Source organism: Apteryx mantelli, chromosome 3 (assembly GCF_036417845.1).
Source record: "Apteryx mantelli isolate bAptMan1 chromosome 3, bAptMan1.hap1, whole genome shotgun sequence".
NCBI classification, from domain to species: domain Eukaryota; kingdom Metazoa; phylum Chordata; class Aves; order Apterygiformes; family Apterygidae; genus Apteryx; species Apteryx mantelli.
The window spans coordinates 14,320,327-14,336,438 of record NC_089980.1 but is presented as its reverse complement, the minus strand read 5'-3'; the positions used below and the strand labels follow the sequence as shown (position 1 = coordinate 14,336,438).

The following is a 16,112-nucleotide window of genomic DNA, read 5'->3' as shown; positions in this document are numbered from 1 at the left end:
TGACAAAATGGAAGGGTCTGTATTTCATGATGTTCTGTGCACAAGATGAATCTGGCTCACTGATGTCATCATGGCACTCTCAGGAGCGTTAAGGTAGCTCTAAGCTGTACAACTGGACAGATAGCCCACACTCCACATTCATATGCTCTGTCCTAGCTATATCACAGTACAAGGCAAATGAGACAGGAAACCCCAAGTTAAGGTCAAACCAGGATACACCAAACCCCAGCTGTCATTTTATCCTTTGTAAGAACCAGTAAAGTGGACAACAGCATTATAACAAAATTATAAAATCAACTACTACTCTGCTCAATATCTATGTAGACAAATAGTGAAGAAGGCTTGTCAGACAGACAATAAAAGCTATGGACAATAAAAAGCAAAACAAATAAAATGACAGCACATCCCAATTCTGAATTTCCTGATGATTAGCTTTGAAGGGACAAAATAAGTAACAATCTTGGCCAAGGATAGAGGAAATGAGTCTACATATTCCACAACCGTTAGAAGAAGCACCTTTATATGAAAGTATCTGTCTTGATCTTGAAAATATGGTATTAATTGCTTGGTCATAAATTTCTCCTAACAGACATGTCTCAGCAGGTCCACTGCAATAAGCAATTTCTCATTACTGCTATGCTGGAAAAAAATTATAGGAAGAGCATCTCTCCTTTCTCTAAATCTGGAGGATTCTGTAGTAGAAGTGGTATGAAGGTTGCCAAAAGAAATTACTCACCCCGTTTCCTGTTTTACGAGCAGCCAAGCAGCACGCTATAGGTCATCAGCCATGCCCAGGAAGAAGAGAGAAAAAAATGCAAGTGAAATTCAGGCTCAAAAATACTCCAGCTGTTTCAGAGACTGTTAACAGAAGAGAAAACTAAAGTTTACAAAGCTCAGGAAAAAACTTAAGTACTAGGATTTAAATTTAGCATTTGCTTTAGAAGTGTAGAGGATAGAACTGGGGTTTGCTCTTTCCTCTATAGACTAACCAGGCAAGCCGACCTAAAGAAAGGTTCTTTCTTTTTCTCCAAAAGTGCTCAAAGAATCTTTTGCTCTGTGAGTATGGGCTGTTCCCTACTTTACTGTCTATTCTCCCATCTCTTGCCTGACAGAAACAAAGATAAGGTCTTTTGAGGAACAGAAAATTGAATCAATTACCCATTGCATCAGCTGGAAGCCTTAGTATAATTGTAAAACAAAAAGCCAGTCTTATGGCAGAAAGAGTACACTTCTTCGAGTGAGACACACTGTCCCAGTAACAGTAACTCAGATCAGATCCTAGGACAATTCGACATACGAAAAACTCTGGACATCGAAAAGCCGATAGTCAGAGGAAGACTTCAAAAAAAAAAAAAAAAAAGATTTCTTTTCTTGTATGCTAACCTAAGTTTTCCTGTTTCTCAAATACTTTGCTATTTTTCTCCTTCACTGCTCACTAGATTTTAAATTGTTAGCCAACAGAGTCCTTCCAAAGCTAGTCTGTCATATGATTTTCTATGTCCTATCTAAACCTCTTATAAAAATTCTCACTTTTACGCACTCCTCCCTCCACTTCTCTCATTTATCACATTTGAAATTTCACCCTACCTTTTTGAAATAACAAGTGTATATGGCATATGACGTAAAAAAAAAAAAAAACGCAGAAGCTCCCCCCTCTTTTTTTGGACAACTCTTCCAGTTGAGAAATACTGAAAAATAATCGGAGATAAACAGGCAAAACTAAAAGGTGTTCTGACTACAGTATACTTAAACTTTCAATGTATGCAAGCACAAGTCCTGAACACAGGAAACGCTTATGACTGGTTTTATCCCACACAGGCAAACAATTAGGCTTCTTTTATTGATAAAACTAGTTCCAGATCAAAAATCACCCCATTTTAAAACATTTCCAGTGACATACAATATACTTGTATATCTGGCTAAACTAAAAACAAATTAGTATTACTGAATATTAATGAGCATTCAGTCTGCTATTGGACGGATCTGGAAAGTGACATAAAAGACACTGGGAAGACCCAGCTCTCCAGAACAAATGGTGCATCTTTCTAAGGCATCATTTTGCAAAGGCACAGCCAATTCATCACAAATCCTACCTTGCTCTTAAAAGAAGATTAGGCTGCATTAAACACACTTTGAATCTTGCTATTAACGCTATAACTAAAAAAAAAGACTTTGACAGCCTAAGTCAAGTGCAACTAGTGTTATCTACCATATATAGAAATGAAAAAAACATATCTAAATGGATGGTCCCATATATGAAAATTGATTTGGCATATAAATTAAAAATCAAAAACAAGCAGCACCTATTATACAAAACATGAAATAAATAACATTCTTGGTCTGATGGTAATCACAATCTCTTTCCCTGAGGAGTGCCCCCTCATTTAAATCATACCACTTAGTTTGGGAGACATAAGCTGAATACGGAAAAAGTTGAGGAACAGAGGGAATAATATTAGAAATCAGAGACAGCTTTTGATATAAACTCCGGAGTTCACTAACAATTATTTACCAGACAGCATATCTAGAAACTGCTAGAAGACCTGATCTGAGAGTCATGGGCAGATTTCACCCTGAGTTCTTTTTCATTTCCCAACTGCCCCTCTGTTGCTTTCTGCAGACCTTCTGTGAATATCACCTTCTGCAGCTTCAGATGCACTCCTTTGTATAGAGCTTCCACAAATTAGTATTTGCTTGAAGTGAATGATCACAGGATAATTCAGTTGGAAGGAACCTCAGGAGGTCTCTATCCAATCTCCTGCACAAAGCAGGGTCAGCTATAAGATCAGACAAGGTTGCTCAGGACTTTATCCAGCCAGGTCTCCAATGCACTACCTCTCTGGACAACCTGCTCTAAAGCTTGACTGTCCTCAATCCAAGCACTGTAAATATTTTCTCAAACTCTACTCATCTCATCTGGAAGCTTTATATATGTAAAGTATACATATATATGTATATATATGAAGTGACACCGACAAAGAAAGATGACCCTATATCATCCCTTAGGTGTCCCAGCCAAGGAATAGAACACAGCAGTATGAGAATTACCATTGATTGTAACAAAAGTCAAAAGTAGAATTAAAACTACCAGTGGTGTGAAGGTATGATGGAAGAATACAAAAGTAAGCACAAGGGACTATCAGCCATCAAATCAATGCAGCCCTACATGACTTAAAATGAAAAAGGATCAGAAATTGAAGACTTCCAAAGAACGACACTGTCTATGCCAACAGCTTCCAAAAGCATATCTTTCATAAGCTTTGCTCTGGGGAACTAACATTTTTACAGGTGCATCCCTTCGCAGTCTCACTCACTTCTCTTTGGACCGACACACTGGTCCTACAGAATGATCTATTATTTCACTGTAGTAATTGTTTAGTGCTTTAGGCTTTAAATTTTGTCTCTGCGTGCTCTAAGAATGAATCCCATTCTCTGCACCACAATGAAGACATAATTTACAAATCTGAAGTGCACTACAGTTAACCATAATTTTAATTTTGACCTCAACGGATCTTTGCCTTTAATTACAAGATAATATAGTAGTCTAGGGAAAAAAAGAAAAAAAAAACCTTTTACGAACACTAATTTATATGCTTATATTTCTGGCAAGAGTGATGTTGGACACAGGTATTCAGAAAACCTGCACAATGTTTCCACTTCAACAAAACGCCTATCAGTGCAAAAGCAATTAATAAGAAGGGAGAAACTCCCCCAAATACTTCCTATAACTAAGCAACAACAACAATATTCTCTGTTCTTTCTTCCTCTAATAGTAGCAACAATACAAAAAAAGCCATCAAGACTGGCAAGAAGTCACTTAACTAACAGAATCTGTACTGTCAATACATAGTCTGGAGGTCCAGTCTCACTGCCCTCACAGAAGCTGAATTCCAAACCAAAGTTGCTTAGCTTGCTTACATGCCTACAACAAGAAATCAAGATTAGTAGTTTTCAACCTGTGGACAGCAGGCTACTAGTAAGGAGTCAGAGAAAGGCAATTCCATAAACTTGTCATGCAGTCATCCACACACTTGCGGTGTCCAAAAGACTTCATATCTCAAAAGCAGTAAACATCACTGATCTACATTCTTCAGCAGTTTAAATCCTTTCCCTGTCTTTCATTCTTCATATACGGTGCTTTAAGAAACAAGCAAATAAACCAAAATACCCCGGTCAAAATAACTACTCTCTATTGTCAAGGAAATAATTCTAATGAAGAAGTTTGAAAACATTTCTCAAACTTAAAGTAGCAACATCAGGATCACATCATCTTTTGGTTGAAATCAAAAGTAACCACGTCACAGATCACTTTTACACACTGATAGAAGAACGCAATCAAAAATCTCTATTATCCTTCCTTCGGTCCACCTAAAAGAATGGGGGAATCTTAAAAATAGTGCTAGAAATACTAAGGGGAGAGAGGAATGGTGGAGAGAGAACACAAACCTTTTAGATACATGATACACAAATCAGCACCCTATTGAACAGAATAAATGTAATTGTATTGATAGAATACTGTTTACTCAAATTCACTGATTCATTATACTATATATGTAGCAAATGTGAGCAAGACTGCCTCACAAAACACTATGAAGCATACCGCAATCTTGTTTGCATATTACGCAGATGAAATCATAAATAAAAATAGCTTCCAATCAAAATTCCTTGAGCATGCATCTTAACTAGAGAATACAACAAGCACAGAACGAGGTCTAGAACTCTTCATTTGACAAATGCTGATTTAAACAGTCTCATATTCCTTGATTTAAAGCACTTGCAGGTTTAGTACTCAGTCAGGTGGCTAATCTCACCCCTTTTACCTGTATTATGAGGGGCACAATTACAAACTAGAGAAAACTTCTGCCTGTAACTATGCTAAAATGAGACCATGTATCAAATTTCATTTCCTTTCCCCTGACTTCAAAAGTGAAAGAGAATTAAAGAAATTACTTTTCCCCTTCAATTAAGAGGAAACAATAGATTAAGGTACTGTGAAGCCAAAAGATCCCAAATTCCAAATTATATTCAACCAAGTCCCCTGCCTTGCTCTCTCCCAGTTGTATGCAAAGCAGGGGATCAGACCCCTCTACTTCATAATTACTTTATGTTTGTGAAGTGGTTTGAAAATGAAAAATGCTCATTACAGAACTCAAGCCTGCAGGGCAATGCTTAACAGCAAATATATTTCTGAAATACGCTAGCTCAGGCACTATATTGATTACAAGCTGCAGGATATTATTCTAATGCTATCTGAGGGATCACAGTGGCAACAGTTGAAATACCATGTGCAATCCCAGCCACTGCATTTTTTCACTGTATTAGAAAAGAGCCTGAGATGGGGAATTCCATGATGAGGTATACACAGTCCTAGAGGGAGTAATGACTACAGGTGCTATTTGCATCAATGTCCTTGTAGCAAGTACCAGGATGATGGATCACAACTGAGACTACAGACATAGCTAATAGTCACCTTTTCTGAAGGGCATGACTCACTTCATATTCTAATATATTTGTCTGACATAAACTTGGAACTCTTGTATTTATGATTTATTTTAATCAGATATCCTACTTATAGAAAGAGGAAATACAGTCTTTGCATTACAGATACAAATACTATGTAAATGTAAATTTTATGTCCCACTCTTCTTCAGGCCCTGTCCTATGTTTTAGGCTTGGCAAGATGACAACTCTCATCATTAAATTAGTTGAGGGTAATATTGAAAGACAATTTCTGAAATTTTTTAAAGGAAGTCAGAGAAAATCAGTGTGTCATACAAAAGGTCAATGGAAGGGGGCTGTCTTTGGGGCGTCCTTTTATGATAAAATGACGTGTTCTTGTACAGTGCAGTTCAAAAGAATTAAAAGAAGAACTTAACAAAAGATCATCTTTTCAACACAAAGCATCTTGGGATATGGCCTTATTGTATTATTTGCTGCTTTTCTGTAACAGGAAACAGGAACTTTTCTACTAATTATTTTTAGAAGTGATAAATGGATAGATGGTAAATAAAAATCCACAATTTTGAAGGGGTTCTTTCTTGCCTCCCCCTATTTTCACCCCTTCAATTAGAGCACAGCTACACTAACAGCTGCTTTAGCATTTGGCAAGACTCAGGGGGTAGAACAGAGGGATGGCAGGAACCTCCCAATGCAGCCCTGCTCCCAGCTGAACTGAAATTCAGGACAGCAGATCTGCTTTTGGAGGTTTTTACTCAGTCATCCCACCCCACCTATTCCCCAGAGCTTTTTATTCCTTGGTTGTACCACATGCTGAAGTACTGTTTGCTTGCCTGAACATAACGGCAAGAAACAACCTTGAAGGGAGTGGATGTAAAGGTGCTGTAAAGGTAAAAGTGCTGATAAAAATAACAGCAACCTCTCACCCCTTTTATCAAACTGATAATTTACTGCACTTAGAAGACAAAGTTCTTATAAGCACCACTGGGTACTAGACAACATGCAACAATTCAATCAGCAAGAGGAACTCTTTGAAGCAAACTATTACCTTTAGCCTCTACTTGCAGCCAAGACTGCCTCAAAAGCAGGCAGAAACACTTGCTCTACTTGTTCGGGCTAGTGTGAGAACATGACCGAGCTAGAACTGCAATGCAATAACACCCTCTACTGAGGCATTATGGCAAAGACCCACCGGGAGGGTGTGAAAGAACAGTAGCACCAAATTCTTCTTTCCTCACCTCTATAATTATATAGCCAAACTATGAATAAAAAAGGTTATTTTTAAGCTAGATAAACTGTAGCTGTTAGGTTAAAGGTGGATGTGATGGGAGTAAGAAGAGCTTATCCAGCCAGAAAGCACAAAGCAATTTGTGCTGGTATTCTTTTGCTACACATAATGGCAGCTGAAGTGAACACACTAAGTATGCTTAATTTAGGATGGAGAGTTAAAAGTCTTATGTTAAGCAGGTTTAGAGTAAAATATACATTAGCCCAATGCAGTTACTGCACTGATATTTGCCCAAGATACCAGAACACTGCTATTCAAGTCTAAAAGTGTAGTAGGTTATTTAACAATCAAACTGTGCAGGATAAGAACAGACCTCACTTCAGATTTATATATAAATCCAAGAAGACCTACACTTCATTCTGCCACATTCACTGAAGCTTCTATTACATCTTACCACAGGAGGCATCTGTCTTGAAGATTTACTTGCTGCTCTTTACAACAGTATTTTTGCATCACTTTATATCAGAAAGCAGGTAAACATTGTAAAATGCCTCACAACTAAGCAAAAACTGTTGCTTTATTGATCGTGCTATACTATGCTTAGTATACGTCTTCAATTTTCCAAAAAACTATCAGTTATATACCTGTCCATGTTATTGCTGCCTTCTATACTTAAATGACTGAAATGTAAACAATTTAAGCTTGATTAAAATTGCTGTCAAAATTAATACTTTTACAACTGCATTCATTTACATTTTCAACAATGCCCAGGACAGGTGACTATTAAAAATACATATTTTTACATCATTTAAAATACCGCAGAGTTAAAGGGTTCATCTTCAAATTCCTTCATTTGCATTCTGCACTACCAATTATCATTTATTTCAGGAAAGGCACCAGCTGTGCAGTTCCTTCTCCAAGAAGATCCACAAAGCAGAGCTGGCATCTGTACCAAAGGGAGCAATACACCAAGGATTTAAAGAAACTCCTTTCAGTTTTTCAGATGTATTCCTGGGCTAACTGAAATCTGAAGTGACTCAGACACTTTATTAATTAAAATAATACTTGGCAAAAAGAGCAGAACAGACTTCACTTTAAGCATGTGTTTTCTTCTAAAACAATAGCAATTAAAATCAAACCACCTCCAGTTTGCATGTTCCCAAGTAACTTTCTTTACTACACATTTAAGTAACAAAGAAATATCTGTAAACACTTACCTCTCTAACAGACAGCTGTGGGGGTAGGGATACGGAAAATACAAAACTAGTAAACTGGTAGTCAGCGGACTTAACCTTTTGGCACACCTGCAAGAGAAGGATTTTAATATTAAACTACAGCAATGAAACTCAGTTGATAATCTAGTGTAATCACTGCAAATCCATATTAATACACTTTCAGATAGATGTCAAATACACAAAAGAGAGTAATCTCTAACAACTTACTGAAACACAAGTTTTGTTTTGTAAGAGTATACTACTAAATGGTATCCTTATTGCTGCAGCATTACGAAACAATCTAACTCAGTATTTTAAGGCTAAAACCAACTGCGTGCATAAATTTTGGTATAAGGATTTATACCCCAGTGATCAAAGGCTAGAAGAGTTGGCTCAGCATGTTTTTCTTCATGACACTGATAGAATTCTACAACAATACAAATGTGTAAGGTCCTGGGATAATGCAGGAACAAACAGGTATCCACAGTATTAATTCCGTTGCTCTTCAAAGTAACAGAATAGAATGCAATATTTCATCTTTCAGTTTACAACAGAATGCCTGTGTTTTCTCAGGATTAGTATGCAATTACTACACACGTAAGCTGGAACGTTGCCTAGATTTCTAATGTGCTTTGATATAAAAATCAAATTTGCCACTAGAAATAAAGCAAGAACCTACACACTCCTGAAACATTTTAAAGTAAAAGCTAATGGTTAGATGTCTCACTGAAAATAAGCTTAAACACACATGGAGAAAATGCCCAACATGTCAATGATTTTAGTGAATGCTAACAAAGACTGGTTCTCAGCTTTCAAGATGAAATCAACATCTCAGATAAGGAAATTTCCTTATAAGAGAATCAGTTTTTGTGGGGCCTTAACAAATGCTGTCAGATTTTCCATCTCTACTCAAAAGTGTGAATCTGAAACAACAAGTCTTAAAAATGGGATCCATAAAAATATATATACTCTGGCAATGGAAACGAAAAAGAAACTTCTAAAACTTCTTCTAAACTGCAAAAAATTCACTGCAACAACAGAAACTATAAAATATGCTTTCTATTTAGTCTCCTTTTTAGATATATTCATGCCATTAAACCAAATACTTTTAAATTTGGTTTACACTTAACTTATTTGGTAAACACTTAAACACCTCAACTGCAGTGGGATTTTCCAGCTGATATTTCAGCTTGTTACATAAGCAATTTTATTCCTCAGAGATGATGTCTGCAGTAGTCATTATGCCCTTATTCTCCCCTAACTCATACTTCCTCCAGCATCTACAATCTGTTATGCCATTGAAACATTTTCTTCTTCTGTGGCTTTCTAAATATTAGTATATGGTAAAGACAGTGTTATACTACACTAAGAGCATCTAGTTAAGCTGAACAGCACAGCATTTGATGCCTCCACATTCTCCCATCACAGAGAAAAGTGGAGAGAGGTCATCATTTACGACGAGGTTTTAGTTGTACCCTAAGTAGCTGACCCTGTATTGTCACCTAAATTCATATAACTAGGTATCTATTAGTCCTTTGCTTTGGAAAATGTGTTCTAATCAGTCATTCCATTGCACCTGCATTCCTTTTTTTTTAATTATTATTTTTTAAGTTACATTAAGGCAAGCCTGGGTAAAATATGGTCACATAGACATAAAATTTATTTCCCAGCTGCACAAGAGGTATGCAAACACCATGTCAGTTAGTAGTATGTAGTTGAATAGCGCCATCTACATCTCAAACACTCAAAATGAGTAAATGTTTCAGTTTGTTTTCCCATATCTTGCTGGTGATTGTTTAATTGTACAGGGTTTTCATCACCAGACCTATACTGCAGGCTCCAACACACACCAGCTCCAAGAAAAGCACATATACAGGTCGAGAACTGATTATTTACCTTCTTAACAAAGTCCACCTCGCAGAACTCCTGAAGAATTCCCAAACACACATTGCAAACCTTCACAGCTGAGCTCTCCAAAGCAGTATTTTCTTCATTAACCAAAGGAATCGGCTTGAGCACTCCATTCTGGTTCAGATCATCAGGCCTCTCTTCTGTGTTTTCAAGTCTGATTCTCTTACAGGGTGGATCAGCTACTTCAAAACAAACTGCATCCTCTTTTTCTGGATTATTTTTCAGAAACTCTTTCAACTCCTTCATCAAATCCTAACATAAAAGACAAATATAACTGCTGTTGATTTTTCTTCTTTTCTTCAATGTTTATAAACACATTCCAAAAGGCAGTATTAACTATTCCAGTTCAGCCTTAGTGTAATTAAAAACTTGTAATTTATACCAAAAAACATCTACACAATAAAAAAGCTCCAAGCTGTACTTCTGCCAAAATGTTACCCAGAGGAATTGATTTTTACTGAACAGACTTCTTCATATCATCCAACAAGACTAGAAGCATTTTACATTCCTCATTTGCAGAAATGCATTTATCTTTGGCCCCAGCTCTAATCAATGAAAACTAAATGAAAATTAAAGGGTGTGCTGGTGAGGACAGGGAAGAATTACCTGCAAGTCTCTGAATTTTAGGAACTATGAGAGAGGTAAAATGTAGTTCAGAAAGAAAGATTTATTAAAGGTCTTCAGTAACAAACACAGCAGTTATTGTGTTGTTGCAACTCAGAGGGAAACTGGGTAGACCCAAAACAATAAAAAATGGCATACAGAATGAACACGTCTCAAATGATTGACAGAAAATGGAAAAGGATAAGGAAGAAAGCTATGAAAGATGAATTCCGGAGAGTCTGAACTTGAATGACGGTAGAAACGATCAAGATGGACACCTTCAAATGCAAGCATAATGACAAGGGATATGCATTACACCAGGTAAATGGAGATGTTTATTTGCACTAAACAATGAGAGAGGTCTCAGAGAAAAAACATGGAAGAAGAATAAATAGCCAAAAACCAGAGGAGGAACATCAAATACAAGAACAAGGGCAAGAATGATGGTGCATACTTAGGAAAAATTTGGAGAATACTGAATTCCAGCAGTAAGGTTTCTTAAAAAGGACGCCCAATAACACTCTGTTTGACTGATTAAAAAAGGAAAACTTGCCCTTAACCTGTGCTCTGCAATTCTTAAGTTATGGCACCCTAATCGGTTCTACCAAAAGAAGCAGGCAACATGAGGTTAAAACTTTGGTGCACAGGTGGTTCCTCCTCTGCTTCAGCTGCACTGACCCAAAGCTCCTTAGTTACTTATACTAAAGGGAAAAGAACAGAGAAAACAGCCATAGCTGTTCTGGTTCCAAAGTGATAGAGCCATACTGTGAAGAAGCTAATATGCCCTGTTTTCTGGTGTTTTCAGGAAACACTTAGCAACTTTCACAGTCAAACTTAACATTTAACCCGCAACAATTGTTATATTCTACCATTCCTGTAATTACCCAATAAAATTGCACTGTGTAAGCAGCAGTCATTTCCCATGACTCATTGTGCAAAGCAGGATCCTCTCAGGTAAAGAGCCCAATAATACAATGTCCTTCTAATCCAAGGTAGCGCAAAGAACACCGCATTCATATGTTCACATATTCTAAACAGAAATACAAAGAAGAAACCTTGTATGGACGTTTATAAGGTGTCTGTGATCCCACGCAGCAAAACCTGAAAATACATCGCGGGCAAGTACCAGTGTTCCATAACAGCTGAACAATAGGTCTGTCCTTTTCTGTGAGTGAAGACATGCTGGATAATTCTAAAATTAAAAAAAAAAAAAAGCTTAGAATAAGCATAATTCAAAAAAAAAGAAAAAAAAGAAATGGACTCACTTAACTTAGCAGTACTTTGAATCAATGAATTTTTTTTTCTTTTTGTCCTCTAGAGAACGTTTAGGTACATATTGTCTTAGACCAAAGGCACAATTGACTGGGAGAACCAATCCCAAAAGATCACTAACTCAGGGAAAAGCTTCTCTACTTCCTAAGTAAACCAGAAGTCAGGAGTTCTGATGAAGGTATGCTGAGCTTCTGACCAGAGCTTCATCTTCAGTAAAATGCATTACATGGCATGATATACTTTACTGAATGGGGAAGGAGGAAGAAGCAAAGACCTATTGTTTAAGCCATATGTAAAATGAAAATTCCTTCTAAAATCACAGCAACAAAAGAATTAACGTGTTAAGAATCACAGAAAAAACTGATGCCCTCCCTTTCTGTCATACAAAGCCTAAAAGGCAAAGGTAGCCTTTTCTATCCACTAGCATCTTCATTTTTTTGAGATTTCCTATTCTTCATCTCAAATATTTTTAAATAACAAGGTTTTGAATCAACGGGACTACTGTTTTTCAGACAGGCTTCTGTTTTTCTTTATAAGATTATGGCTAGTTTCACTCCCTGTCACTCTCTCTCCCAGTACTTTAGAACAGACTACTTTATTTGGCTGAAACTTGATGATGGGCTCTCCACAAAGTTAAGTTCCTATTTTTTTTGAAAAAAAGAAAAGAAAAAAGAGACTCTATTAATACCCCCAGTGCGGTACTCACCCTTACTGGGTATCTGTGAAACATGAGGGGGCATATAAGAATAACCAGAGTTGTTCAGAGCAAGGGTTCAATCAGTCTACTGTCTCCAACAGTGGGCAGAAATAAATGCCACACGAAGATTAAAAGCAGAGCAAGTATGTGCTGCACCTCTGTCAAGAGCTTTCTGTCTCCAATTATTTTGGGTCTGGGGGATCTCCTTAACCTTGGGGTGGTTTGCCTGTTAGTAACCCTTAACAGATCTTTCTTCCAATCCTTGTCCAGTCTGCTTGAAATTTTTTGCCTCTGTAACATCCTTTGACAAGGAATTCCACAAGCTTATTACCTACTGAAGGAAGAACCATCTGATTTTGTTTCAGGCTTAGCTCCTCTGAGCAACATTTGATATCCCCTAGTTCTTGTACATCACGAGATGGTGAACAGGCAGTATATATATGCCTTCTCCATGCCAATCACAATCTGGTAGACCTCCAATGTCCTATACTACTCAGGAGTTCCTTGCATAGTCTTATGAATGTCTCAATCCTTCTCAAAACCTTCACAGCACAGGAAAACCTAACTTAATTCAGTTTCTCCTGGATATGGATTCTTCAAGGTAGGCTGTAAGAACCAAGGACTACTCGAAATCTTCAGACCGGTCCCACTTTTTTTTTTTTTTAATGTTTAGATATTAACTTAATTGCACTTCATGAGACTTGAACCATACTGTCAAGATGTCTCAGGCTACAATCATTTGAACCAATATATTCAAAAAAAAAAGGCACCAGAGCAGTTCATTAAATCTTTCATTTCCAAGAAGAGGTTACAGACGTAATCTACGTGATGATGTGCTGAGTGTCAAAATCGCACAGTCTGGCACAAGCCGAAGGCGCGTGTCAGGCCGGGGTCGAGGCCCTGCCTGGAAGACGCGCGCAGACTTTTATGAAGCCTTTTTCTCAGCGCGTAACCCCCCCTCCCACCCCCAACGTCCCGGATTTCACGCGTTTTCTGCACCTGCCGAAACCCAGGCTAAGAACCACGAAGCAAAAGCGGCGGCGCGGACACCTCGGCTCTCGGCGGGGAGCGCCATCCGCCGCCGCCGCCACGCACCCGCCCACGCAGCAGCAGGCTCGGCGGGCAGCGGCGGCAGCGCCTGGGCGAGCCCCGCGCGCGGAGCTCCCCTCCCCTCCCCTCCCCCACCACCCCCGCGCCGAACGCCGCGCGCGCCCCGACCGTTGGAACCGTTAGAGCCCCCCCCCCCGCAGAGAGGGGGCTAACGCGGCGCGCGGGGAAAGGCGAGGGCTGCAGCGCGGGGGAAGGCGGGATGGGGACCGCGCCGCCGCCGCCCCACGCTCCGCGGAGAAGCCTTCACCTCGGAGCCCCCCCGCGGCGCGATCCACGCGCGACCTCGTCCCCCGCACCTGGCTGCTCGGGCGCAGCGAGCAGGACTGCGGCGAGCCGAGCAGGCCGAGGTAGCGGCAAGGCAGAGGGCATCGATCGGCGCTCGACGTCCTCTGCCTTGCCTGAAGGCTGGCCGGTGGGTGGCTCGGCGCTTGCGCGCGGCCGGCGGGCGGACGGAGGGGCGGGCGGGGGAGCGCAGCGCAGCGCCGCTCGGCCGGGCTGTGCGCTGCCGGCCTGGGTCTCCCCCCCCCCCGCCGCGGGCCAGGGCTGCCCGGCCCCGGCCCCTGCCCGCAGGCCGAGGGGGCTCAAAGGTCGCGGCCAGCCGGGCGGTGGCTCGGGTGGCCTGGGCGTCGGGGTTGTCTCCTTGGGGGTGCTTGTCCCACTTTTTTGAGGGATCGTGTGCACGTCCGGGGGGGGGGTGAGGGGGGGTCTCCTGCTGTTTCCCCTCCTCAGTGGGGAGAGGGGATGAAGGCGTCCAGCCTAGCTAGAGAGGCGCTGGCTTCCGAACGTACGTGTGTTTGCTTCCGGGAGGCTTGATGCTTAGCGCGGTGCGGGTGTACGCGCCGGTAAAGCTGCCGTGTCGCCGGGAGTGCTGTCCTAGGGACTGCAAAGCCGTGCGGGGATGCGTCGGGGTGCCTGCCTGCAGGAGCGGGGAAGCTGTGCCTCCTCCTTCCCGGGAGCGGGGAAAGAGAGATGTGTGTTTCTGTCGCTGCGGCAGAGCTGCCGCGGCCCCCGGGCGCCCCGCGAAGCCCCGCGCGACTCCGTCCCGGCGGGGGGGGGGCGGGGGACGATGCCCCGCGCCGCCGCCCGTCACCGGGCTGCAGCCAACACGGAGCAACACGGAGAGATCCGCTCCGGCCCGCGCCCGCCCCCGCGCCGCCCCAGCCGCCCTCAGCCGGCCCCGGCCCCCGCGGCAGGCAGAGCCGAGCCGAGCGCGGGGTCCCCGCCGCGCCGCCGGGGCCGGCGCGGCTGCAGCCCGGGACGGGGATCGCGGGCGCGGGGGGCGCAGCGCCGGGGCCGGACACGGGCAGCCCGGGCCCGCAGCGGGGCAGCGGCACCCGCCGATCGCCCCCGCGCTGCCGGGACGTAGCCCAGCGCGCGCGGCCGGGCCGAGAACGGCGCGCTCGTGACACGCGTGGCGGCGGGGGCGGGGCCAGGGGAGCGGAGGACCGGGAGGGGCGGGGCCAGAGCAGAGGGGGCGGGGCGGGAGGGAGCAGGGATGGGGATGGGGCGGGGCCGGGAGGGGCCGGGGCCGGGGCCGGGGGCGGCGCGCTCGGTTCGGTGCCTCGCGGTTGGCGGCCGCTCGCTGCCTCTGTGGCTCCGTCACGACGCGGGCGCTCGGGGCCGGGCGGGCGGCGGCGGCGGCCCCAGGTGAGGAGCGGGGGGGCTCGGCCGCGGGGCCGGGCGGGGGGAGCCGGGGCCGGGGCTGCGAGCGCGGCTGGGGCTGCCGGGCTGCGGCGGCCGGAGCCGGGCCCTGCTTCCCCCTGCGGAGCCGCCGCAGCCCGGCGCAGCGCAGCGGCTCCCGCCGCGGCTCGTGTCCCGCCGGGCCGGGGAATAAAGCGCGAAGGGCCGAAACCCGGCGCCCCCCTCCCGGGCTGCCCCGCACCCGGGGCCGGGCCCTCCTCTCTCCGCGGGGCCGCCCCGGCCCAGCTCCCAAGCAGGGCCCAGAGGCGCCCGGGCTGGGGCTGCTGCCCCGGGCCCCGCACATGGCCGAGGGCGACACGGGACCAAGTCTGGGGCTTCGGGGCCGGACATGGGCTGAGGGAACCCGGCTGCTCCTGGGGCTGGAAGCACGACTTAACTCCCGGGGGTTTGGGCTCCGGAACAGCGGCCACGGGGGGCTTTCGGGGGGCTTGAAAACAGAGGCAAGGTTGCTGTTTTCAGGTCTCCCAGAGGGGCCAAATGCTGCGTTTTGGGGGCTCCAGGCTCTGCGTTCAAGCAGGTGCCCAAGGCCTGTGTTTTTGAGCTCAGCAGCAGGGATGAAACCCTGTGTTTTGGGGTCACAACCAGAGGCTTCAGGGGCTGCTTGGGGGTTGAAGACAGAGGCTCAGGCCTGCGTTCAGGGGCCCGAAACAGGGGTTTTTAGTTGGCTGTTCTGTGGTTGCAAACAGCAACTAAGGGCTGTGTTTTGGGGGCCTGAAATGGAGGCTTAGTTGGCCATTTTTAATCCTCAAAGTGGAGACCAAGTTGTATGTTGTCAGGTCCAGAAACAGAGACTAAGAAGTCACATGCTTCTGGGACTTGGAAACAGAGGCAAGGCTGACTGTTCTGGGCACTAAAAACAGAGGCCAAGTACTGTGTTTTGGGGCCACAAAGGGCAGCTTAGTCCCTGTTTTCAAGCACA

At 43.6% G+C, this 16,112-nt stretch overlaps 1 protein-coding gene across 1 annotated transcript in view; it reads right to left on the bottom strand.

Moving 5' to 3' along the window:
* LOC106494997 (pseudouridine synthase 10) overlaps nt 1-13,815 on the bottom strand; it is a 37,413-nt gene extending 23,598 nt beyond the window's left edge. Inside the window, exons 1-5 of the mRNA XM_067292731.1 lie at nt 13,789-13,815; nt 11,469-11,605; nt 9,796-10,062; nt 7,903-7,989; nt 737-771 (exon numbers count right to left, since the gene is read on the bottom strand). Coding sequence (XP_067148832.1) covers nt 737-771; nt 7,903-7,989; nt 9,796-10,062; nt 11,469-11,594 — 515 coding nt within the window. The 5' untranslated portion in view covers nt 11,595-11,605; nt 13,789-13,815. The remainder of the gene's footprint in view (nt 1-736; nt 772-7,902; nt 7,990-9,795; nt 10,063-11,468; nt 11,606-13,788) is intronic.
* Nucleotides 13,816-16,112: the final 2,297 nt, after the last annotated feature.